This window comes from Excalfactoria chinensis, chromosome 2 (assembly GCF_039878825.1).
Source record: "Excalfactoria chinensis isolate bCotChi1 chromosome 2, bCotChi1.hap2, whole genome shotgun sequence".
Classification (NCBI taxonomy): Eukaryota; Metazoa; Chordata; class Aves; order Galliformes; family Phasianidae; genus Excalfactoria; species Excalfactoria chinensis.
The window spans coordinates 99,727,804-99,755,781 of record NC_092826.1 but is presented as its reverse complement, the minus strand read 5'-3'; the positions used below and the strand labels follow the sequence as shown (position 1 = coordinate 99,755,781).

Genomic DNA, 27,978 nt, shown 5'->3' with positions numbered 1-27,978 from the left:
TTAAAGTAAGCAAAAGTTACGGGGGAAGCTTTGATTAAGGAACATGAACTTAAAAACTATTGTTTTCCCCATCCCTCTTAAAACACCCAACTTGCTACTTGCGGACTTCAATCCAAACACAATTAACTCACTACGTAAATAAAATGCTGCTCATCTAACACTGCTCGACAAAATCTGAAAACCTATTTCCAACCAGCAAATGAAAGAGCATTTCCAAAAGAGAAACTAAACATTAATTTGACTTTTAGACAGTAACAGTAGCATTTCACATCCTTAACTGCCAACAAAAACATGAGAGGAAATCCCCGTCACCCCGCCGTGAAACCTGAAAGAATTTCTGTCCTCGAACAAAAACATTCTTGTCTTTCAAAATCCTCTCACACACAACATGGAATGTTTCTCATGTACAGCCTAGTACTGAACACTTTATTTGCAACAGTTTAACAGTCATTAACCGAGCAACACCTGAAACCTTTAAATGCCACATTTTACGTATATTGAAATGACAGTAAATGCAACAGTTGTTTTTGCTTGTAAGCACATGACAAAGTGATATACATCACAGATTTGCTGGTTCTCCTCACGTTCACCCACGTCCAGGGTCACCATTCACCTGGAGCTGAATGCACTTATTCCAAGAAAGTGGAATGTAATGAGGAAATATTAATGCATAAAACAAGGAAAGGCAAAAGAGTGATGTTCCCTCTTTAGCTTTGTAGCTGTAAAGTATTTAATATCCCAATATGATATACATTCCAAGTTACCTGAGTTTACACTTCGAGAGAAGTACCTGAAGCTAGGCCATAGGGTGGGCACTGTGCAACTGTTGTGGCCATTTTTATTTTCTTTTTTTCTTTTTTTTTTTCTTTTTTTTTTTTTTCTTTTTTTTTTTTGCATTGTGTGTATTACAGAAGTTAGAAACATAAACACCTGGATCAATTGTAAACATAATCCTGAAGTACAGTATTTTCCATAGGACACAACACAGCAAGACATTTTCTATTCAGACAGGCAACTTTTTTTTCTTCTTTTTTTTTTTTTTTTTAATATATATATAGAGCTTATTTATACTGTAGAATTTGAAACAGAACACAGGACACGGTACTAATCTGGTCAAACATACTATGAAATGCATAGTCTCCACTTAAAACGCTTAATGATATATGGATTCTGCAGGCATTACTGCTTCCTCACAAAAGATGCTGAATAATGGATTCTGTCCCTGCCAAGAACAGCGTTGAGATATTTTTCAGAATGCTGCTAAGTACTCCATTTTGTTCTGAAAGGTCGCCACCTCATGCAGATGTATCTGAACCGTTACCTCCTCAATCCTTGCTTTGGGGCAGAGGCCTGCTCCACACCTTGGTCTAGATGAGCGCGTAGCTCTGAGGAGAGGAACGCTCTTCAGTCTGAATTTCTTGCAGAAGAGGCTGCTGCTGCTGCTGGGATGGTTGCTGTACCGAGACCTCTGTAGAGTCCATTGTGCTGGTGTCATCCGACAGAGATGAGAAAGAGACCCGAGACGAAAGCTGCTCAACAGTCAGGCTGCTCAAAGCTGTGCTTTGACCGGAGTTTGGAGAGTTCTTCAGTGTCAGGTCTGAAGCGGGAAGTAAGGGGCCCAGAAGTTTTACAGGACAGAAAGCTGATCCGGTTGGGATGAAATTAACCTTGTTTTTGTCAGGACATGAAAAGAGAGGGGTTGAGACAGGCTGACGAGACCTACAAGAAGAAAAAAGATTATACACTTGTCCAACTGAGATGTTCGTATGTTGTGAACTTTGTGGTTCTACGGGTTGCTAAAATGTGAATGACAAGGAATGGGATTAATTGGACAGAGGGGCAAACATCTTCCATATTGGTAGTCAGCTAACTGATCCACAGCATTAAAAACAGTGCCATCACAAAAATGACTTATCGTTACTGGATAAACATGCACCTTTCCAGCGAGAAAAATCTGCAATACATATGCACATGAAAAAATGTCATGGTAATTTAGAACGACACAAATTCTTCTTTAACGATAGCACTGCAGAAACAACACATGTAGTCACATCAAATCTTTGAGAAACTCCATGAAATTGACCTCTCCTTTCCCATATTCTGTAATCTGCTTAGAGGCTTCCTCCACAACCCAGCATTGCTCCTTCACCATACATTGGGCAATGAATGCTATTAGAGCAAGAACCATCCCCCTCCTTCATTCTTTTAATCCACAGGAGCTAAGCATGCAACCTTGACAGCACATGTTCTAATACTGCCGAGTGTATGGAAAAGACATGATGTCCAAGAGTTTAATTTCTGATTTCCTGCTCAACAGCAAAACTATTGAGCAAAGTCTATGTCATTAAGTATACTACCATCTAAAAACTCTTTATATTATATAGATTTCAAGTCATTTTATGTGTTTTAAACACGATTGTAACCATAGGTTATACGAATGCAACCTACGCTCAAAACTGATAAAAGAATTCTGGCAAGGAGAATTTTTGTGTCAAACAAGGAACACTTACAAAAGTTAATACAAGCATATGAAGTGAGGTTTATAAACGCTTAGGAAATTAAATGTACCTTATCTTTTCCACTTGGATTTTTGTTGCCTTTTATAAATGCACAAAAAGAGTTCAAGCATAAAAGACTCCATTTCCTCTTCAAACCAACATGAACACTTCAACTTCTCTTCTGTACAAACTAAGGATAGTTTGCTCCTGAAAAACTCATCAGCTGGAATAGTTTATTCATCTGCAGTCGAATGGGCTCAGTAAACAGGTTTACTGCTTTGCAGATACCAGCTGATATAAAAGGCATTACTTACGACATTTCCTCAAAGACCTTCACTCGCTCACATCCCTCTGGGGGCTCTCGTTTGAACATGTAGCTGTTGTTTGGTTTGGGAGATGAGGCATACTTGGGCAACGGTGAGCTACTCCCACTGTCTGAAAATTTAAAGCAGTTATATTACTAGAGATTGAGAGTGTTGTTTTTTTAATTAAGTTTGATTTCCAACAAGATGCCTTTTTCACAGTTCAGCCGCTATGCTGGTTTGCTTCTACCACAATGATTCCTTTATCGCAGGCAATTTCTAACACCCTTGCATAGCACATTTCTTCCGAATAAAAGCTTCAGTGCAGCAGTAATCACATAACAACACATAACAGGAGGATATTTTTATCCAGAACACCACAACTGGCATAAAGAGCTGTGATCCTGGAATCAAATTGGCTCTTAATTATGTTATTTCAAAAAATATAAATGAACACAGTAATATGCATTACACATGAGGAGAGTTATGAGTGGTAATGATAATACCTTCTCACTGTACAAGCAGTTACTGAAAACCTGTGCATACAGCATCTATCTTACTTTAAAACAATTCTTGGCAGGTATGCTGACTGCATTAGTTTCACTAATGGCTCAGAATTTGCAAAGAAACAAAGTACATTTTTAATACAGGTACTGGTATGTAGTCATTACAATGTCCCACCTCATTTGCTTTACAGTTTAGTTCTCTTAGTATCCAAAATTAAACCTCCATAACTCCACTCTCTCATCATCACTAACTATACGATCCAGGTATTCTTTATGACTGCAGCCGCTTTTGTGTTTTGCAGATCATTACTAGGCACACTTGGAACTAAAGGCACGCACATCGACAACACAGGACAGACTTCACAGCAGGCAGATTTTTGCACTTCCTGCCAAATCTCTGAGAGATAAGACTCAACTCTGGTGAAGTCACAAGAACAGAAGTTTGAAATGTTAAGACTACGACAGGGTTCGCCTTAAGCAGAAAGTGGTGAACCACCTTTTCCTTCATCTTGACAACGTCAACACTGAATGCACTAAGAAAATAAAGTAGGTAAGTAGGTACAAAAATGATTACTCACAGAAATTGACCCTTCTGCAGAGGATTCTACTTTTTCAAAGAGCCAACACAAGTGGCTCCTGTTCTATGTTTGGGCTTACAATTAAAAAAGAAACAAAAAGACAAGCTTAAGGAGAATTCACCAACTTGCAAGCAAAATCAGTGAAGAGAAATTATAGCTCCTACTTTGGCTCCTTTCAAGTGTTTCCACCAGTTTGGGTACCTTATTCTTTTTAACTCTGATACCTTTGTTTATTCTGCTGCTGCTCAGATGTGCCTTTTCAGCACCCCTGGAAAACCAACCAAAGCTTCAGGCATTACAATTTAGATTCACTGAAACATATAAGGTTTTCTTAAAGAATCTGCAAATGGTAACCACATAAACATTTGTATAAGCGTGACTCAAATACAGAGGCTAATCGTTAGAGGTTTTGAACCATCAGCACTTCCTTTACGAGACACAAATCAGCTCAAATGTCACATATCCGATTTTACTGTGAAAGGTACGAGAAAATGGTCAAAGTGGACCTCAGCAGCACAGTGATTATTCTGTTCCTTCCTGCTGCACAGTGAACACAACTTCTATTTACAGAATTTTTGCTGTTAACCGTATGAAGACAAGAAGTCTAGAGACAAGACAGATATTTGTCAAGCTGAGCACATGATGGTCTTCTGGAATCTTTCCACCGTTGGCCCTCATAGCTCATTCCGAGCACAGAAATCATTAGCAGGACCCAGACAGTTTGTTTCCCCCTTCTAATACTTAAAACTGAAGATCCAAGTTGCTATTTAAAAACTCTGGGACATGAAATGAGCTACTGTACATTCTAGCAAATACTGGAAAAGTGTGGAAGTGCATCCAAGGAAAGAATTAAACTGAATTCAAAGTTAAGTCAGCTCTTGGAAGATTCAGAGTGTTGTCTAGCCAGTGCAGTTCTCAATACATTTCGGTTTGTTTAGTCCTGTTTGGCTGAGACTTTCTACATAGGACAGCTGTTGAAGATGCAAAATAAAAATAAGAAAAAGAAGTCATGTAATTTAACCAATCTGTTTCTCCCTTTGCCTCCTTGAGCTTTTAAAGCTTATTAAATGATTAGCTTTTCATCTCGACCAAACACATACCACACTAACATTTGAAAAACACAGGAGGCTGACACACATAAACTCACTGTTAGTTCTTCACTTTCAGTGTAAGAATGGAAGGGTATTGGTAATAAACACCACCGGCTGCAGTGGTAAGAGGAAGTGTGAAGCTTAAGCCAGTCTCCAGTCATGCAGCCTATCAGCAATCAACCGTAACATCGTTACTCATCTGCAGTGTCATTTAAGGGATGGTCTCAAACAATGCTATTTATTATTCACTTGTTTATATGTTTTCTCAGAGGCTGCAATGCATGATCTGGCATCTCCACCTTCCAGACTCCCACCGGTAGGGTGTGCTCTGGCATATTTTGACAATCTAATCATATTCATTACCATTAGGATTGAATATTAACAGCTGTAACCTTTAAAGTGAGCTTTGTTACCATAACCACACTGAAGACAACAGGGAGCCCTATGACAAGGAATTTCTGAACATAAATATTTCAAACTGACATATTCTATAATCTAGAAAATGTTTAAGTTCATAATTACACACTAAACAATAATATTTTAACAAAAACATTCAACACCGCTAACTTCAGCTTGCATATATTGCAACAAAAACGGGCAGACTGAAGACAGCTTGTAAAGGACTATTTCTTTTCAGTGACATAACTTGGCCAGTGAGCCTTGGGATTTAGTTCGATACATTCAAAAGGATTTTCCAGCTCAAAAACGCCTTTGTTTTTTAAGACTACCCAAAGACTTCTCATACAATTTTCATTTTAAAAACTATGAATCAGACGCCCAGAAGTTAGAAAATGAGATCCAGACCAAAAGATAGCATCTGCACGAACACACTGCTTGTTACAGCCTGCTAGCAGCAGCAGGAATACACAGTCATACACAAAAGTACCTGAATAAAATCCCTGAAAAACAGGTTACACTGTTTTCACGTGGAAAAAAAATCATGGAATCCTTATACCTTAGGATGCCTTTGAATTTCACCTTTGTCACAGTTACTAAAGATGTTGGCCATGACAGTCTTCATGGAGAAGGATACCAAAAAACAGACCTAATGAAACCAGTAGCTTTAATGGAGCAAGGCAGCCATTTAGCTTGCAGTGATGGTATTTCAAAACTAAATCACATAAAGCCAGGTGCCATGAAAATACAGTCTCTCCCACCCTTTTCTTTCTGCTCCAATCCATACCATTCGGTATCACAGCACCATTTGGAGATGTACTGTGATCCTTTTCTGAAATTTATCTTTCACTTTCTTTTGAAAAATTCAATAGATTTAGCAGCTCCTTGCAGAAACGTCAACCAAAGTGCTGATGCAGTCCAAAGAGCAGCTGTGAAGGCCTCAGGCCAAGGCACAGCTTTGCAGAAGAAATAAAAGATGCTTTGGAAATGTAAAGCAGCGCTGTCTGTACAGAGTGCTGGCTCCTCTCACTGCTCCCGTGTCTCAGTCAAACTGCTAACCTTCATTCCCCATCCAAAAACACACTCAGGAGCATTTATAAAGCTGATAATCGTATTTTTAATGGAAAATCAAGTTAATTTACTAGAGAGAAAAATCAAATTCCAGCTTGAGACAAGTAACAGAAAAATAAAACAATCTTAAGTTTAAAATGCCTAAATTCTGGTTATACGTAGAATAGCATTTTTCAAAACTTAGCTGGTCTTGCAGCAAAGTTACATAAGTTACTGTCCAGCACAACAGAATCCTTTAAAATGAGCACACAAAAAACTTTGTTCTATAATGCAGTTAACATCAATAACAGATGTTAATAAAATCGCTCTCAAAGTCCTTTTCTTTCCTTACACTTTCTACCTGTATCACTCGCTTAGCTATAATTTAACTCTTCTAAAGCTGACATTCAGACCAACCAGCAATAACAATGATCTGAGAGAGAAAGGCACGCTTCCTAACAATCGATGCTACTTTTACAACCTCTGGACAAATTATTTGCTCCTGGAAAACCGCTGTGCATTCTTCTGGTTTCTTGCCCTTAAAGAACAAAGTGGTGATGAGGAATTCAGACTTTTGTTTTTCATAAGGAGGATATTACAAAACTTAAGCTACTTTAAAAGTATAATTATGTTGCACTCTGGAAAGCTTCCTGTTCATCACTATCACCTATATACAAACACAGACTTTCGATACAAACCTAAAGCCGGTCTTAAGATTGAAACCAGAAATACGTATTTATCTACTCATTGTGAAGTTCAGCAATGGATTTTACTCCAATGAGCAGCTCAGATTGACCCAAACGGAGGATAAAGACCTTGAAAACCACTGAGAAGGTTAGGTGCAATATTTCAAATTATCTTCACTTGCTAGTGCCAGTAAAGACCACTAAAGAACTCCAGTTACTGTCATAATCGAGTACCAATTGCAAAAGGAATTATTCATTCTTTTCTATCACCTTTTAAGATATGTATGTTTTAAGGACAAACAGGACAAATTTATTTGTCAAGGCATTTCCCTGTCTCCTTGTACTTTAGTGGATGTCTACATAGTGATGTCTACACACCCACACTGTAAGAAAGGAAAGTAGTAGAGAGGAAAATAATATCTATGGTTGGATACATGACCACCTACCATGCTAGGGTAAGACTTCAGCGGTTAACTTACAAGCACCTTCAGCGTAGGATCTAGGTGGCTGGATTTGCTTCCTACTATTTGCATTTAAATTTAATATGGGAAAGTAACGGTTCAGAACTAAAGGAAGATACAATTTCTCCTGCCCTAATCTTATTCTCTTCAGCTCATCACTTAGAATTAAGATTACTTTAAGGATGATTAAACAGCAAATAATTACAGGAAATGCTTAAATCTCAACTCGTAACCTCAAAATGTTGTTGCTTTTAGCTCATTAGTAAATCTATCCCAAATCAAAATCTTAGCTTTCATTTCATGTGAACGTACTTCTATTAGCTTGCACATCTCTCCCAAATGCACTTCTCCAAAATAAAGCTCATATTTACACTGATGAAAAGCTCAAATTTAGACAAGAAACCCAGGAATCATTTCTTTAGTAAAAAGAATTGTCCAAAATCAATCTTTCTATGCTGGTGCCTCATTTGCACACTATGTGTCTTGTCTGTAAATTAACTCTTAATTTCTGAAACACCAATTTACTCCCTCCATAAAACTGAACTACTTTTTACAAACTCAGACAAAACACTGAATACTGACATATAAACACACAAATTCACAGATTTTTTCTTTTGATAAGCAACATATGCAGACAGGTAATTATTCTCCATTAGATTTTTCCAAACTCAGATATAAATTCCTCGACAAACAGCTTCAGACGGGACTTCAGAAGCAGAGTACTTATGAAACAGTCCAAAAACTCACTGTTTTGATCAGCAAGTAACTCACCCATGATGAATACAGAGTCTATCACAAATCTTCTTGAAACCCTTTTGGAACAAACAAGTTACAGTCTGAATTCTTTGCATTAGAATCTTCATAAATGGTTAAAACTGTTTGCTGTGCTCCTCTGACGTATTTATGGAAGATGTTTGTGAAGTTTCACAAACAAGAGGGAAAAAGATATGTAAACAAACAAAACCAATTTTAAGATAAATCCTCAATCCCTCCACAACAATCAAACAAAAACAAAAACTGATGTAATGAGTAAAATGAAGGTAACTGTAAAAGCAGGACATCACATGCCTCCCATAGGTAAATGAGGGCCATTCTACTCTCACCTTTATCACGGTCATAGAGTAAGTCTTCTGTTGAGCAAGGACTCCCATCCTGAGATTCAGGAGGGCAAAAGGGAGACACACATGGTGAATGGCTGCTGCAGCTGCTGCTGCGCTCCTGGACAGACGGAGTCTGAGTGTCAATGCTTCGTGTACTACTACTACGATAGTGAGCGGGTAATGGGGCTCTTCGACCATCAGGGATATCCAAAGGCTGCAAGAGAAACAAGCAATTCAGATTACTGAGAAAAGATCCAGCTCCCAAAGTAGTACTCATAACTGAACTAAACAGGTAAAGACTAAATAGCTCATTTTTGAAACAGCTTTCGTGGAAGAAAACAATGCAATACAACATGCACAATGTACATTACTTATGCTCAACGCTGGGACAATGTGCAGATTTCCCAAGCCAACTATATGCTCTTATGCAATGGAGTTAAGTTAATAGTGGATTGCACTTCGTTGCTGATCTACACATGCCAGTATTTATTTATTTATTTATTAGCATTTTTCTGATATTTTAGAAAGCAATCTCCTCCTCAAAGGAATAGATCTAATTATACTAAAGAGAATAACTTTCAGTGCCAGTCAGTTATTACAAAGCATAAACAAGCACTCTGACAGAAGTCATATCTGGACAAAAGGAAAAGTAGTAAATGTCTAACACAGTAGCATATTATTGCCCTAACAATGAACTGAAGTACAATTACAAATGAAACCATCCAAGTTTGTCTAGTAGTTTGTAATTCTCCTGTACTTTCCAATCTGTAGCAGACCTCTGACCAGTTCAGACCTAAAGGAAAACATGTATAGGCTTATGTACGGCCCACAAGCTTTGTCTTAAACTGAAGATAATAAAAACTGCCTTCTCAGATCACTTTAGCTGGCACCATCCACAGTGATCTTGCACCCTATTCTGCAATATATGGCATAGACATGTTTCTAGCTTTGCTTCAGTAAGGACTGTATTCAAGCCACAGAGGAACAATTAAATATTTGAGATACAAAATTTCAGGCCTTCTTCCTCCTTCTTTCACGTGTAATGAAGAATTTTGTTTCGTTTTCCTCTTTTCCATATATACCAAAATTAGAGGAGCCAATTCCAGAGCTTAACATTCAACACAACATGCTTTTGCTAATGGAGAGGATACGAAACAGTGTTCCCTTCTCAGCAATAACCTATGTAGAAACCCACAAAATTATACAAAGAGGCAGAACTAGTAGAGTTGGAAAATCCTTTCCTTCTTATAAGCCTTCCAGTTAATACCATTTCACATTTCATTTCAAAGTCAAGTAACACACTATAAAGAGAACATTACAGTTGCTACATCAAATGCTCAAAAGTTTGGATAGAGCTGTTTCAACAGTTGAGTTCATGTTGCATATTAAGACAGGACCACGTGTTGCTATTCCCATTGCCCCCAACAGGCCATGACTCATCCAATGCACAAGATAGACCTGAAGCATTATATTGCTACACAGATAGAAGTAGAAAATGAGCCTGAAGCTGTAGAAAGAAAATTAGTCTCATAATTAATATAACCCCCCAAAAAACGAACTGCCATGCAGAACAGCATTTTTATCTGCTTCCGACACTAAGATTCTATGAAAGGCCAAGGTCATCTGATCCAGCTCTTTTATTATATCTTTTTGAGAAGTCCAGTCTGTATAGGACTGATTTGCAAAAGGCTTCATCATTCAGAGATGGAGAAGGAAACTATGAGAGCTGCACTCTGAAGTCCTAAAATACACGCAGTATCCTGAGTTAACTGAAGAAGCACACTATAAAAGCCCGATGGATTTGTGTTTCTCCATCCATAAAGAGCAAATAATATCATCTTTCTTCTCACACAGGTATGATAAAAATAAAACAACATTTCAGAGACACACTTGCTATATAGAAGGAAAAATCTATGAAGGAATTTCTGGTTTCAAAGCAAGGTTTAGTAGTGAACATTATGACACACGTCTAATGAGGAGAAAACAAAAACACCAAACGGCTGCTCATTAAGTGCACATAATATAATCTACATAGTAGGCAAAGCAAGAATTCCAGGGAGAGAATAAAATCAGTAAGTAATTACATAATTAAAGACTTCAGGATAGCACAGATGTTTTTCCACACCTGAAGAAACACCATATTCTTACGTAGTCAAGAAGTATATCCCAAATCACTTATTTCAGCCTCTTCTACATCAAAGTTGAAGGTGTAGAAAGTCACCTGCATTTTTAAATATGCCTCCAGAAATAAATGCAAGTATAAAAAGCTACATATTTATCACTCTTTACAAGTAAAATAACAGAAAATGCCCGAAAATACTTTAAATTACTGTGCTTCTGTATTTCTTTCCCTTAATACTGAACCCAACTTTTTGACAAGACCATAAGCCTTTGTGAAAATATCAATTTGAAATACTCAATTTTCAAACATGGTCAACATGAAAAAAGACTTCAGAACTTACTTTCCATGAGTCATGCCTAAACTGTTTTAAAAACCAAAGTCCTCATAATCTTAAAGCACAAGAAATAGGGTAACTATAATTGAATACAGCTGCTACTAGTCGTCTTAATTCTCAATGCATGGAAAATGGCTGGAAATTACAGAATTCTGTATACTGTGTTTTTTGCAGTCATGTACTAATTTTATTCCAAAGGCATTCCAACAAGACACCAATCAACCACTATGGGACAGTATGTTCTTGGACATAGTTATAAACTGCCCTCACACCTCCCTGCAAAAGTATGGAAATATTCTATTTGACAACAACATTCACTTCTTTACGCAATTAAAACTTTAATACAGATTTTTTTCAGTATCAGTCTATTTGCATGAAAAATTATAACTGCCCTTCAGAGTAGCATCAGGAATTCCACTATGACATAATATACCAATAGCAACCTAACAAATAATCTGTTTTTCACACACCTTACATCTGTTTGAGAGGAATCTTCTTCAGAATGAAGCATTCAATGCTTTTGATTTAGAACCTATTCTCTAGACTAGAGCACAAAGGCATAAACAGGAAATTGCTTCTGCCTTCTAGCATAAATGCAGTCATTAACGCATTAGACAACAAGGGATTGCAAAAATCCATCACGGATCCTGAGAGACTGATCCTTACAAGGAGCACTCAGAGGAAAAAAAAAAACACAAAACTTTTCAGATGAAGGATATGGAGATGAAGGTAAAGACCCTTAGAAAAACAATCAAAAACAATCATTACGGGACTGAATTTTCTGATAGGTACATAAAAACATTTTACTACCTATTTCCAGAAGCAAAAGAAATTAAACAAGATACGAATCACCTTCACTTTCACAGCGTGATGGTTGAAATTGTTTCATTTCTAAGTACCTCTGTACATTTGAAAGAGAGATCAGGTAGTATTTTTCTATTTCTCCTTATGTGGGACCTATAAACACATGTCCACTATTGCAGGGCATTTCTCATTGGTTTCACACAATGTTCTCTAACAGGGAGCTTCTTATTGTAGAGAGTTGGGTGTAAGTTCATCATCTTCTTGTTCAAAGTCTCCAACATTTGTGTTGCAGAAATGCAATAGGACAAAGAATAAAGGCCAGACAACTTCACAGAAAGCTGATTCTCCCATAGAATCTATAGTGGGCACAGAGACAACTACAATTTCCTGAAAGCCAGTCACCAAATTATAAATAAGGAAGGAAAATATATCCAGAATCTTTGAATAAAGGGATTTGAAGACAAAATGATATTTTTTTTAGCAAACCTAAGGACAAAGATGCTATTAAAAAGGGACTCCAGAACTAAATGCCAACTTATCCCCTGTTTTTATGAAATGGGAATGCCTTCAGCTAGCTGAGCAAGAGAGATGATCTGAAAAAATATACACACATGTGGCCAAAGCAAAAAGGAAGAAATGCTTTGACCACATATCACTAAACTTCATAGTCGATTAGGTTATTAAAAAAGAGACCTAATGACATTACTGTATCATCCATTATCTTTAAGAAGCACATAAAAATAACAAGGCTAATCTCTCCACAATTACCCTCCTATGAAGTAAAATTCCTATTATCAAAATACTGTATGTGGGGAAAAAAGAAAAGAAGGGAAGGGGAAGGGGAAGGGGAAGGGGAAGGGGAAGGGGAAGGGGAAGGGGAAGGGGAAGGGGAAGGGGAAGGGGAAGGGGAAGGGGAAGGGGAAGGGGAAGGGGAAGGGGAAGGGGAAGGGGAAGGGGAAGGGGAAGGGGAAGGGGAAGGGGAAGGGGAAGGGGAAGGGGAAGGGGAAGGGGAAGGGGAAGGGGAAGGGGAAGGGGAAGGGGAAGGGGAAGGGGAAAGGAAAGGAAAGGAAAGGAAAGGAAAGGAAAGGAAAGGAAAGGAAAGGAAAGGAAAGGAAAGGAAAGGAAAGGAAAGGAAAGGAAAGGAAAGGAAAGGAAAGGAAAGGAAAGGAAAGGAAAGGAAAGGAAAGGAAAGGAAAGGAAAGGAAAGGAAAGGAAAGGAAAGGAAAGGAAAGGAAAGGAAAGGAAAGGAAAGGAAAGGAAAGGAAAGGAAAGGAAGTTTCCAAAGAATTCATTTAGCAAAATCAGCAAAAGATAGAAAATATATTCCAAATCAATTTATACATGTTTAAGAAGTTGGGCAGCTAAAATCCAAGTCAGCAAAAGAGAAAACAAAGTATGTAGTATCCTACCTCTCAAATCAAAAAGGTATAAAAATAAATGAAATCAGTTTGTGTGTCTGAAAACTAAGGAAGAAAGCGTGAACGTGAAAGTTCCACTAGTTTCCAGTTTCAACTGGCAGCTAAATTTAAAAGGTAATTCAAACATCCATAAAACCAGAACTACTTTAACTATAAGGTTACTTCTGTCCCATGCATCGTCTATGTCAAGGTGATAAACCTAGAAACAGTTTGTTCAAAAATTCACAGGTTTATACTGAAGACGTGAAATAGTGACAAGGGAAAAGAAAAGAAAAGGTCAAGAAAACTAAACAGTAATTTTTAAGAGCTGACCAAACTAAAATGCATTTTGTTTTACTTAAGACATTCCAGATGTGCTTATTAAAAGGAAACTAGTGAAACTGGAGTGCTATTAATGTACTGCCTTAATTTGAACAAAACTTGAGATAGTAAACAACAACTCAAAAAATGAAAAAATATTCTTTTCTATGACAGATTTTATGTTTTTCCCAATATTTCCTAGCACGTCGATTCAGATTCACAATAGGCCACAAGTGCTTTCAGCAGCTGCACTGACTGATTAACATGATGTTTTAAACATGCACTTGCTGAACCTAGGAAACAAACTTGTAAACAGGTGAAAAGAAACCAGCTGAGAATTTAGATGCCCACCAATCCCAAAAGCAAGCTTGCAAAGAAATTTGTTTTTCATGTATCACCGAAGGCAACCACTGACTTTTGACTGTTACATTATTATTATTATTATTTAATATAGAATGTTACAACCAGAAAGAAAGGCAGAAAACTGAAAGAAAAACAAATTGTTTCACTAGCAGTGAAAATAATGAAGTTTGGTTTCCTATGGTTTATCTTTTGTTCAGTAATTCCTAACCTTTAACCCAGCCACCGACTCCCCCTGGCTAAAGAGAAGCTAAATTGTTGCAGTTGGAGAAAGTTCACCAGCAATAAGATTTAGTAAATCACTTTTATTATGATCTTCTATAAGTAAACCGTGAGATGTAATAAGCCTTAAGACAGTGCTAGGAGTCCCATTTTAGGTCCCACCAGAAGAGATCTGACAGAAATTAGCAGTTATATAACAGGAAACAACCCTCTGCCCACAACGATAGACCTGACTTCAAGGGCGATGTCTAATTTATGACTTTCTTTTGTGTCTGAAGGTTCTACCCAGCTAGATGTTTAGATGACGGGTTCACTATTGCCTTGGTTGTGTAAACTGCTGAGCACATCTGGCCTCAGTCCAACAATGCACTTAAGAATGTGCCTAACTGTTTGGCTGGATCAGAGCCAGTACATTCAGTAACTTATAAGACTGAGCTCTGCATCTGAAGTAATAAGCTGTTAAAGCCTAAGGATAACATTTACAAAGATGATTTGTCTGATAAATAAATTAAACTTCCTCTAACCACAAGAGACTACAACTCTGGCCATATGTACATCAATAGTGTCAATACAATACGTACCTTTTTATACTCTTCGGAGTTAGCACAACAGAGTTTATTGATTTGGACTTTTGGGGTTATTTGTTTGTTTTTCTCTTTACTCCCTTTATTACAACACAGATCCTTATATAGGGATGAGACAGCTTTGGAAAAGCCAATCTAGCATGAAACATTTACTACGGAGGTATTTCATTCAAATCAGAGCAATTTCTCTGGAGAACCCAAGAATATTCCAAAGCTTTATTATTATTATTATTATTATTATTAAAGTTTACTGTCATAATGAAGAAACGCGTAAGATTTTGAATCATATACTTCTGATTAAAGTTTTATAGCTTGATTTGTGCATTGAAGTGCTATTGCAAGACCATTCACAAGTAGAAATCCTACAGTTCAGAACAGAAAAAAACAGCAGAGTAAAGTTGTTCCCACAGCACAGAATTTTCTTTGGCTGTTTAGGAAAAGGTGGCTGCAAAGAAAGCATTTCGCATTTTATGTGTTATTTAAGCACTCCAGTACTCTTCAATGAGAATTCCAACACTCCAGATCACTCATATAACTAGGCTTCTCAGCTTGTACATACTACCCATATGGAGATCCCCGATTATAGATCAGTGATTTAAGGAAGTAAAAAAGTTCACATTCAGTTTATGGAAGAAAAGCATTAAAACCAAGAAGCTCAGCAGAGCGCAGGAAACTCAAGTCTTACCTAAGAAAAACCATGTCAAATAAAGCAAATAAAGTAAACCCTTAATTTTCTACTTACTACAGTAGGCTGAATATTTAAATATGTACATTTCTCATAAAAACATACAAGTTCTCTACAAAAAGGCCATTCTAAAAACAAAGCCCTTTAAAAACAAACAGAAACATTTTCTTTTTTATCAGCCTGAGGAAAATTATTAGTAATTTCTGCTGTGAGGGACACTCTCTATGAAGTACATGGTTTGGAGTCAGATGAGGTGGTATGACTACAGTAAGACAGCATCTTAAAACTTCAGGGACTGTGTCTGTTAGCAAAGATTATTTTGAACATCATTTTTTCTCATGTGTTTGTAAGTTTTCTCATGTGTGTGTAAGTTACAGAGAAAAAGCAACTATAGACACGTTAATATAACCTTACCTTGGATATCTCTTCTTTTCCACTATTTTCCTTAATGAACACTTTTTCCAGTTCAGGGCTTATCCCTTCTACATTACACGGCACACGTGAAACAGTTGATTTTGGCACTGAAATGTTTGACAGTGGCATAGGGACTGATCTGGAAATAGAAGCCTAGAAGGTAGAAAGCCACATGATTTGAAGTTGGAAAACAGAATTAAGCACAAGTATGAGATCAGCACTAAAGAACCTGAAGACAGTGAATTAAGAAACTCTGTATTAATTTTACCATCTAGAAGACCATCTTTACTTGGCAAATTTAACTAAAAAGAAGTGTTTGCATAAACCAAAGGCCACTAACATCACACCTCTTCTTGGCTCAAAAGAGTTCTATAATGAAAAACATTCTATCACCCCATTTATCAGTAGGTAGGCAGGTATATGCACTTTCCAGATGTACTGACTACAGAATACACACTAGAGGATGCAGTGCATGCGATGTGCTGATGTAGATGGTTTAACTGCGATCCAAAAGGCATTTCACAACATTCCTGAAGCTTAACCACTCAAACAAAATATCTACTTAATGCACTTCTAACCTCTTTTGGTTGGCTTAAGCAAAAGAAAAATAAGGCATCCATTCTAAACCTCTAATTTCATTAGCTTCTAACATTTCAGAACTTTGTCTCAAAAATCTTAAGAGAAAATATTTGGAGTTTAAGAATCAAGCACGTAAAAAATACAAATATGGTTTTCAGAAGAAAAAATGAGTGGAGCTCTGTTACTAGAAGAAACCTTCCACAAGAGTACATGTGTCTTGCACAGTCAACTCTGAATGTTTTAGCTTGGCATCAGCTGCACCTACACTGACAGTCATGAACAGCATTCACTTCCTAGTATATATTTTCCCACTCTTCAGAGAATCACAGAATAAGATAAAATGTAAAACACACCTATGGACTTCTCTGAGAGATTACTGAATGAAACTGGCTCTGAGTAACCTGATGTAGCTGTAGGTGTCCCTGTTCACTTCAGGGGAGCTGGACTAGATGACCTATAATGGTTCCACCCAACTTAAATGATTCTATCATTTCATGATTCTGTGAATTATCTTCTTGGTGGGAGAGGGCATTGTGTTTTCTGCGTTGTTGCTTTGTTTTGTTTTCTATTTTGTTTGTTGTTCTTTGTTGGTTTTGTTTTTTGTTTGGTTAGGTGTTTTTTTGACCTCATGCCAAATGAATGTTACGAAGCACTGCCTGCAGGAAATCCCAGGAAAACTGAAAACTTACTGGCCTTGCTAAACACATTCTTGAGAATCCACAACTTTGCATGAGTGAGTTCCAAGTGCTAAAGAACGTTACACCAAAGCATACATCTTAGGTGGATTGTAGTTTGTGACAGATCGCTTATAGTATAAGTACTGGCATAGATACACGCAACAGCTTACACTGAGATTGAAAGTAAAATCCTTTTCCATAATAAAAAAAAAAAAAAAATGCAGAAAAGCTTTTGTTATAGAGACAAATGTTTCAGGAAGAACATCAATTTCTTACACACCTTCATCACAACACCAGGTTTTAACCACTAGATTTTATCCAAACAGAAGAAGGAACATAGAGGGATCAGGCAACATGAACAAACAACCATCGCAGCACAACTCCTTTAAAAAACACTGTTTTTAAAAGCTGTCAATGAATACAACTACAGTGCAAACATTTCAGGAGACCAAATAGTTGCCTTTTAGCAGTATGGAGTCCAAGTTAAGGATCCACTGTAGGTGAAATTTGGTCAGGACTCAAACATCTATGCTGTCAAATGAGAAAAGATAGCTGCTTTTTACAAGTATCTTAAGAGTTCAAAAGTCACTAACAGAATTGCGCCTGAGCTTTAGAACCAGTTTCAGTTTCAGTTCCACTGGCAGTTTGTGACACAGAACAGACTCTGCGTGGCATCTTCCATTGCACCCTGCTAAGAATCAGGCTCACACTTCGGTAATTTGCCCAGGCAACAGGTCAAAGCTACTCATAGCATCAGCATCTTTCTTAATAAGAGAAAGACACTCTCAGAATACAGGCAAGTTTTTGTAACTGATGCATGGAAAGATCTGAAAATCAAAGCTGTCTTAGTCAGGCTAATGCTAAAACGATCAGCTCTATTAAGATTTGCACAAATTTTCAAATCACTTTAGATAAGTAATAACGTAACAGAAAACAGAAGATGACAGACAAGGAGTCTGAGCTTTACTTTCCAGAGAACTTAAGGGATTACAGTGTCCTGTTTCTGATTCACCGAAAGGTGTTTCCTCAGGTATACGCTGCCTGAGAGAGATCGGAGGATACATTAAAAAGAAAGAAAAAGAATAAAAAGGAAGAAAAAGGAGAGCTGGTGTAATAAACTCACTGCTGGAGAAAAATTCATCATACTGCCCACTGACTGTCATTGTATTGCTCATTGATATAAAATATGAGAATGTTCATCAACATAATCTGGACATGATGTAACATAGCAGCGTTTTTCTACCTCAAGTAAGGCACTGCTACTACAAAGTATTATCCTCATCCTAGAACACAGAATCTTTTATTGACAATAATTCTAGTCTACCATAACAACCAAAAGTTATGTCCTAGGCAAAGTCAAGGAGATGATTCATATCCTGTACTGTGAAAGACAAACAGCCCTCTCTTTTCAGAGATGGGATAACTGGTAAGCATCACCTTGATTTCAACCAGAACTAAATTTGAGGTGAATTATCATCACCTTTTTAGAAAGCAGACAGAACGGTATTATTTTTAACTTGGCAATCACAGGGAAACTGCTTCTCTGGCCACAAATTAACCAATAAGCAAATTATCAGAAAAACTTCTAAAATGGACAAGGAAATGAGATCTTACTTCAAACATTGGATGAAGCAACGCTCCATTCTCCTTCTGATGAATACATGACAAAGTAAATTATAAGCCTGTTTGCAACAAATCAGTTCATTTCAGAGAAGCAGAAAATTGGATTCTTTAATTTCAATGCAAATGCCTTCTAAGAGGTCCCATTTAAAGTTCTGTCTGCTGCTCAAAGACTTACCAACTGTTGAGTTGCCAATCCAGACTGCTTATTTTTGGTATATTGTATTTATTTACCTATAAAATGAGCTCAGACAAAATTGGATTGTGTAACCGATCAGCAAAAGCCCTCCAAAGGAGCAGAGACCTTTGAAAGTGTACCACAAAAATTAGTCTTAGAAACATGCATGTATTCCTGGAAAGACAGTCTTATCTGGCTGGAAAAATTATGTGCGTGGCATCTTAATATATTTTAGTTGATATCCTGCTACAACCCCTCTTTCTTTTATTATATGATGGTCACCAGATAAAATTCAGTGTAGATGCAATGGTATCAGGTTGCTAAGCATTCCAGTGTACCAAATAAGGAGGCAAACAGAAGAAAGATGGGAAGAGCAAGCTATCCACACAATATCAATAAAACAGGAGGCCGTTAATATAAGCAGCTATGTGTCTACTTACCTGAGTCTGACTGATTGCTATATGGTTGCCATGGAGAGGTGATTGACGTTCTTTCTCTTTACTGTGACGACTACTCTGCTTACTGCGCTGAAGCTGCTGTCTCAGTTTGGCAATCTGCTGGAAAGAAGTTCAGGTGAAGTGATTAATGAGTTATCAAAAGAATATCTGTTTATATCTTCTTTTGTGAAGCGAATCACAGACATTTTTACTGTCCTCTTCAGATAATTTTATAGAATAAGCATATTGGATTGTCTGCCTTTGGGGTATGAAAATTAAACTTTCTAACTGCCTGCTAGACGCTTTCTCCAAAGTAACTGCCCTATTCACCAACTTGCATATGCAAGCAGGCTTATTTACTAATAAAATTCCTCATTTACAACAAAGTACTGTAGTAACTGATGAAAGTACACCTAGGAACAATTTATAGCAATTTCTGGCCTATCACTAGCTTAAACGGAGGGATTGTGAAGTCTACAGTCAAACTTATTTGACCTTAAGCCAAAGCAAAGTTTTCCAATAATTCATAATTAAAATAAAAGAACCTCTACAAACGACTGTCAATCAGTATGTATTGCTTCATCTTGGAGAGCTTCATACATTTAATACTATTTCCCTGCAGGCTACATTATCACAGATTTCTTCAAGCAGACAGAGTTATCTTTTCTGCTGTCCGTAGCAAAGCTGTGTAAGCAAACAATATATATTATAAAGGTCAAATGCAACTACAACCATTACTCACTAGACCTGCTCCTTAATAGAAATCAAATCATTTAATCCGGGAATTCTTTTGCTTATTCCTCTGAACAGTTTCTACATGAAAGAGCATCTAACTCTCTAAGTATTGTCTGAGAAGCTTAGATGAAATGCAAATTCAGTCAACAGGTACAGACATTTCCTTAAACCAGAGTAATTATATTGTTTTTTCCTTCATGCTCTAATCTTACTCTCTTTCACAATCAGCATGCTGGCATAAAAGGCAATGCATGTAAGTCCCCACTTCGTTTTAAACACAGCTAGAGATACAATTTAAAAATCTAAAGGGCAAGTAAGGAGATCTGAATGCATACGGAATTCATATTTCAAAGAACTTCATCAGCTGGAAAGTATTCTCCCGCTCTGAATTGAGACTGCTTCAAGTACATTCACTCCGTGGTCAAGTCCAAGTAGTTAGATACATCTGTAATGTCCTTGCAAAAAAGCAGCACTGTGGTAGAGAAATGCTTCACTTTCCAGCATCAAGAGTTGACAGTGCTCAGTGAAGGTTTTGATGGAACTTTGCTACAAGCTTTGGAATTTTCTTGGTTTTGTTTCTAATATCACTCACACAACAGATCCACCCTAAATGTTTCACATCAAGTCTTGCCACACTTCATAATCCATATTCAAAGAACTGCTATTCAGAAATGCTTGACTACTCCTAATCTTCAATGACAGAAACAGTTCAAATTCCCAAATGGGTCTGTGTCAAATACATCAAGATAAAGCCCCAACACAACCAAGGTTTTAATGAAAACATGCTAAAGAACAATATTTACCTCTTAAAGAAAGGTGCCACTCAGGCACCATAAAACTTTGAATAAATTTGAAGAGATAACCCAACTCCACCCCCCAAAAAATAAAATAAAATAAAATGCCCCGAACTACTTGATTCTCCATGTAAAAGTTAAACAAGAAACCCAGCTCAACAGAGAGATGAAGAAACAAGAAAGCAACCAGTTTGATAAGGGAACATTAAAGTACATCTACAACAACATAGATAAGATGCTGGAGAAGTGGGTGTATAGGGAAATGATCTTCATCTCCTTTAAAAATCAGAACAAGAAGAAAAAAAATGAAGCCCAGACTAGAAAACAGACATGGATTGAAATGGGTGGCTACAAGAATACCCAAAAAGCAAGGACACTAGGCAGGGAGAATGTTGTTTTAATTTCTGTTGCCTCTTCCTGATGCTCTGGGCTTCTTCCTATTTACCCCATTTTTTTTTATTATTTAAAATTATTTAAATGAAATCTAGCTTTCTGAGTTGTCCTCAGAGAGCGTGCTACAAAAAAAGATTTAATTTCACCTCAGAGGTCTGACTCAGATTCTAGTTGCAAACTGCTTGCAAGTCTATAAGAAAACATAGCCACACTGTAAGAATTGGACAGTGAGAGCACTCCAGTGGGCTGAGACATCTTCATGCTCTCTTAAAATGTGAAGCTATGATCTTCTGAAAGGAATTATGGACACCTGGATGGGAAGTTTTCTCAGCCACTTCCAGAGTATGTGCATTTTGGCAATCGATAGGTTCCCAACAGCAACAAACAAAATGCTTCTTGGGTCATTGGGGGAAAAGAGAAAGATGAAAATTTGTTGAAGAACATGACCTTTCAGTCTGGAATCGTAATATGGACATTTAAGGCAAATACAAAATGCAGTGAAGAAACAGACATGCTTTCTCAGATCATATCCTTAGCCATGAATCTGAAGAGCCCTAATTTCCCAGGAACCCTGCCTTTCTCTGATGCAGTAGCTAATATCAGACTAAAGAATGAAGAAGTAAGAGTGAGCACATAAAAAGCAACCTGCCATTTCTTATTCATCCCCTAGACACAGGAGACAGGCTTGCCAGCACAGGCTACCTGGCTTCATAACAGCCATAGTAAGCAGTCAGCAGTGCCAAATACGTAGGCAGAAGAATCCTCCAAACCAAATGGCACTCCATCTCTTCACTGAGAGTACACAGTGAATCTACCACTTGCCAAACCTAATCTTGAAATCTGAATTGCTTTTTTTCTTCTACAAGATCATCTTTTTATTGCTAAGTATCTTCCTTCTTTACCAAACTTGAAGAAAACCACTGCTTTTAAGAGGAAGAGGTAGCTGTGCTAACTACCAAGAATCTTGATTAGCTAGAAAGCTGGAAGTTAATCTTTCTAAGCAGCAGAAAAGCATCATTAGATCATCAAACATCAATCAAAATAAACTCCAGATATGTAAGAGATACACTTATCCAAGAAAAGCAGATAAATAAATAAATAAAACCAGATATATATATGTGGTTTTTAACTCTTCAATGCTTTGGAAGAAAAAGCAAAACATTTGCCTGGGAGCCTTATCCTGAGAAAGCACCTACTTTTTGAAAAAGCCTTTTTTTGGTGAAGCTTGGGTAAATTTTGCTAATGTTTGAGATAGATGTTTGGAACTGGCAGTTTGTTGTGGTTTAACCCAGTAGGTGTCTAAGCACCACACAGTCCTTTGCTCACTTCTCCCCCTTCCCAGTGGAAGTCAGCTGTCCTAATTTGGTTCCCTGGCAGCTCCTTGGGCCCTTCACAACACTGCTTAGCAGCAATTACAAACACCAGTGTATTATCAGCATTGCTTTTCTCCGAGAACCAAATGATAACACCATTCCAGACACCCTGAAGAAAACAATTCAATTCCAGGTGAAACTAAGACACAGCTACATTTGCTAGTATCAGTATCTTACTTCAGTAGGGTACGTTGTGGTAGAACAAGAAGAAATGGTTTCAAATTAAAAGAGGGAAGATTTAGATTGCATATAAAGAAAAAGTTCTTTACAATAAGAGTAGTGAGGCACTGGAACACATTGCCCAGAGATGGACGCCCCATTCCTAGAGACATTCAAGGTCAACTAGACCAGGCTCTGAGCAACCTGATCCAGCTGTAGGTGCCCCTGCTCCCCTGCAGAAGAGTTGGACTACACGATCTTTAAAGGTCCTTACAAATCAAACAGTTCTATGATTCTCTATTGAACTTTAGATCTGAATAGAACTGTTTCAGAATTTCTGCTTCCACAAAATGCAGATTGACAAGTCACAAAGAAACTGGTATTGAACCAAAACTCTTAACACTCAGCATTCAGGCATCGAGTAGTTTGGTGTAGGGAGGTGAGACTCGAGTGTCCTTGCAAGTATCTCACACAGATAGGGAATGTCTGGACAGATAGGCTAGTATCAGGACTTATAGGTGAGGGGAAAGAAAATACAACAGGAAATGAGGAAGTACAAAAGTAAGAGAAGATAAACTAGAATTGGCTGAAAAATGTATGCAGATTGACACCGAGTCTACGAATGAACCTGTAGAAAAGGCAACAAAACAGTGTTGAAAAGCTAGAGCCAGAGAAAGGAAAGCAGAGGAAGAGAAAGAACCAGAAGCTGGAAGAGATGAGGGCAAGTTTTAGTGTGAACAATTCTTAGGAGCAGTTTATTTCCACACACCTTCTCTCCTGCCCTCCCTCCCCCCTCCCCCCCTTTTTTTTTTAACGTGTTCTATCAGAAAGGAATCATGAAACTCACCAGCTACATTTCTTGTCTTTCTCTTGTAATCAGCTCAGAGAGGATGGCAACTTTGCAAAATGGATCACTGTGATCAAATGGCAGAGACTTGCTTACACACATAAGGTTTCCCTATTACTGACAGAGCCATGTGGTAGTGAAAAGCTGCTAGCTGCAAAACTTGATACAAAAGCACCAGATGATGAAGAATGGTCTCTCAGTAGAAGTGAGAGTGTTATCCTGGAAACACAGATGTTATTCTTGCCTCTGGTTCAATTCCTTTGTGCTGGTAGCTAATGTTTAAGCCAAAACTTCTCAGACACAAGACTTCTTCTTTACTAATTCCTGGGCACTTAATTTGTGGTTCTGAATATTTGCTCATAGCTGCAAATGAAGTCACCCAAGCTTTTAGAAGGCCCATGTATTAGTGAGTCAGTTAAGATGGGTTTCATAACAGGTGCTCAGTGTGGCAGAAATAGGCAACCCTCACCTTTTTTTGGTGCTTTTGTTTAAAAACAAGGATAACGTTACTACTGAAATGCAAAATTATTCTTTATTTATTTGAGGAATCAAACCTCACTGCTTTTGACAACTATTCTTCCAAACAATAGCTGTGAGAAAAAGAACTACTGCCAGTAATAGCATCTCCTTAAACGGCCAATACCTTTTGTCCTCATTTTTGGATGTCCAATTCAAAACAAGGAACCAGAGAGAAGACTCAAAAAAACACGGAGAATTGAGAAAAAGCCACCATATGACAATATGCTGCAAAATTTATTTCTTAGAGAGAAAGATGTAGCTCTAGAAGAGAGGCTGAACCCTTCCTGATACAGACAGAAGGCTGACTGCAGACTAAGTATTTGATGCTTGCCGATGCTAGAATTGCATGAACTTGAGATAGACTGCAGTTCATTGGCACATAAGACTGAAATGGCAAACATTCAGCTGAGCTGAAAACCATTTTCCTGTACCTAATTTCTCATTATGCAAATCCAAATCTGATGGGTTCTGCCTTGTTTCTATTGCAGTTTACAATGGAATACATGTGACTGAAGAGCATTTCAGCTACTACTGTGTTAACGCTTACCCTACTGTTTCATCTGTGAAACTGACATCCTCACCTTTAAGCCTGACCAAAATTTCTAAACAAGCATATGGCAGCACAGAGACTTAAGCTTCGTGTCCTTCAGTGTCAGAGAGCATAAAACTCAATAAGGTAACGCTGAACAGAAACAACAGCAACAAGCTGGTTTCTCAGCACTCACTCTGGCCACTCTGCAGCCAACACCATGTAGTAGAAAGGGTGGAAATCCAACATGCATAAAACAACAAACAGTCATAAAACACTTCTAAGTCAGGAGGTAAAAACCTGTTTCAAGAGCAACAGAGGGGAGGGAAAGGGTGCAGTTTCCTGAACTTCAGATAGGGATTAAAAAGTATGTCTTGGCCGTATCAAGACTGCAAAGTCTGCACTGTGTAAAAATCCTCACCTCTTTTAGTTGATCAGCACTTCCCCACGATGCTGAGCGCTGATGTGATCGCTTTTCTGCTCCTTCTTCAGCCCAACAGCTAGGTGTCTGGAGGAGAAAAAAAAAATACATATATCTATAGTGAATTCCCCGCGTTACAAAAAAAAAATTGTCACAAATTATTAGTTTAATCTTTCTGTAAAGTTGGAGTCCAGGCATTATACATAAAGAATAAATCTGAGAATCTAATATGCAGCAGTAATACTATCAATGAATAAAAAATGGCATTAATAATTCAGTTTAAGGCTTCGTAAATTTATGCTTGCAAAAGGATGAGGACAATGAAGACTACTGAAGAAGAAAAAAACTGCCTGACAACTACTAAACACCCAACCTGACTATTCCTATCTTTGCTTCAGCATACATTTCTCTTTTTTAACACAATGAACAGTTAGAAAATCACAATACAAAAGATATACATTAAGAACTTGGAGACCAAAAGCCAGTATTCAGTTCTCCCACCTGTGTTCCTTAGTCACTGGGCCATATAACCAATTTCTTCCTTTTAACTCTGACTCAATAAGTCTTCCATTATTTTTGACCATGACCTAACAAGAAGAAGCTTTGTCTGCAAGCTCAGAAAGCTGCTAACATAGCCCTTGAATTTTGGAGATATAAACTTAGATCCCAACAACTGAGAAGGTGCTAGAAGCCAGTTCTGCATCTCCCAGGTCTGTTGACCACAGGAGTATTACAAAACTGTGATATCCATCACCATTTCCAAACAAAAAGAGTCACTGACAGAGGGGAAACAATGACATTTAAAATACAGAGGTCCGGGGGTAGAAGTAATGTAAAAGTCAGGGCTACACACAAAAGCAAAAAAATCACAAGAACGAGACTTCTTCAACAATTTCCACTGACATTAACTGAATTCTTGGTACCAACTGCAAGAAATAAAACCATACCACAGGAAAATACGAAAACTCAGTAAAGGTGGTTTTCAGGGCCTCAAGATCAATCAGGGTGACTTCAGGGGACCACTGCTTACACTTGCATGGAGGAGCCAGGACTCCATGCAAGCAGGTCAGACAACTTCATAGATGCATCTCTCTACAAGCCTTTCCTTTAGTCTTGCCCTATCTATGCATGGAAGCCTATATTTTCCACAGCTTTTCTCAGCTTCTTCACCAGGACCTTCTGTAGTACTCTTAAACAGAGGTTGCACTGATCTGCTCATACAGGAGACCTGACATAGCCTTGAAGAATACCAAAGTAAGCAGTGCTTAGAGCCCCTCACTCTTGCTGCTCTGGGAAGTGGCAAAAGCAACTCCCTGGTGCTCAGAAAATGGAACCACACGAGTTACAGGCTGACAGTATTAAATACTGAATTTTAGTTTCAGGTTGTAGGCTACACCGCTAGAACCAGAGAGTTGCTACAGTAATATATGGCCTACAGCCTGGCACCAGCGCCAATATTTAATATGACGACAGGCACATTGTGCACATAAGCCCACATATCCCATTTCAGTTTTCTGCCAGCCCTGATTTTTTGCTGCATGTTCTCAGGAAAGAAAACAAGTCTTCATAAGAGTCAGACTTCCGTGTATTTATTACAACTCTGCGTGGGGGTCTGAGAAAGAAGCCTTTAATGTGATTATGAAAAAACAATCAACAAGCGAAGAGATAAATCATCTATTTAAAGCTATCATGAAAATATGAATCACTCAGGCAAATCCACAGCTCAGACCACCTGATGAGACTCAATGTACACACCTATACAGGGCCAGAAAACATGTGTCCCAAGATAATGTGGGAGCTGGCTGATGTGGTCACCAGGCCACTCTCCACCATACTTGAAAAGTCACAGATGTGAGGTGGAGACCCAAGAGACTGGAAAAAGGGAAACATCACTCCCATTTTATGAAAAGGGAGAAAAGACAATTACAGTGAGCCTTACGTCTGTGTCTTGGAAGGTCACGGCACACATCCTCCTAAAAGCTACTTTAAAGCACACGTGAGAGGTGAACGTGAAGCAGCCAGCATGGATTCACTGAAGCATGACTCACTGTTCCAGTGGCCTTCTATGACAGAGTGATGGCATCAGTGGACAATGGAATGGCAACCTGATGCCATCTTCCTGGATTTGTGCAAGGCATTTGACATGGTCCCACACCACATCCTTATTTCTGAATTGGAAAGATATGGATTTGAAAGGTAGACTATTAAATGGATAAAGAATTGAAAGATCACAGCTGTTGCACTCAACAGCCCTACATCCATGTGGAGGCTGGTCAAGAGAAGTGTGCCTCAGGGGGTCCACTGTGTTATTGGTTCAACATCTTTCACAATCACACAGGCAGAAAGAATTGAGCATAAGCCCAGCAACAACATCAGATCTAAGCAGTGCAGTTGATACAGCAGAAGAAAGGGATGTTATCCACTGGGACCTGGACAAGTCTGAGAAGGAGGCACTCCCCTACTCAACGACATTCAATAAGGTCATACATGAGGTGTTGCTCTTGGGTCACAGCAATCCCAAATATGTGTACAGACTGGGAAAACTTCCTGAGAGGAGCTCTGTGGAGGACTTGAAGTTCTGATGGATGAAAAGCTTGACATGAGCCAACAGTATGCACTTACAATGCAGAAGACCAACTGTATCCTAGGCAGCACCAAAACAGGACCAGCTAGCAGAGCAAGAGAAGAAATTTTACTCTTCACCCTGAGCTCACAAGGCCACACATAGAGTACTGCATACAGATATAGCCTGATAATGACGGGATAAAAGAGAATGGCTTTAAACTAAGACAAGAGAGATATATAT

At 38.1% G+C, this 27,978-nt stretch overlaps 1 protein-coding gene across 2 annotated transcripts in view; it reads right to left on the bottom strand.

The window, feature by feature from the left end:
* Positions 1 to 1,016: 1,016 nt before the first annotated feature.
* GLCCI1 (glucocorticoid induced 1) overlaps positions 1,017 to 27,978 on the bottom strand; it is a 51,406-nt gene continuing 24,444 nt past the window's right edge. The window contains exons 3-8 of one of the 2 annotated variants that reach the window (XM_072327237.1): positions 25,173 to 25,259; positions 19,406 to 19,522; positions 15,912 to 16,064; positions 8,672 to 8,882; positions 2,813 to 2,933; positions 1,017 to 1,719 (exon numbers count right to left, since the gene is read on the bottom strand). In XM_072327237.1, coding sequence (XP_072183338.1) covers positions 1,368 to 1,719; positions 2,813 to 2,933; positions 8,672 to 8,882; positions 15,912 to 16,064; positions 19,406 to 19,522; positions 25,173 to 25,259 — 1,041 coding nt within the window. In that variant the 3' untranslated portion in view covers positions 1,017 to 1,367. The remainder of the gene's footprint in view (positions 1,720 to 2,812; positions 2,934 to 8,671; positions 8,883 to 15,911; positions 16,065 to 19,405; positions 19,523 to 25,172; positions 25,260 to 27,978) is intronic. The other variant, XM_072327235.1, reaches the window with a different exon arrangement.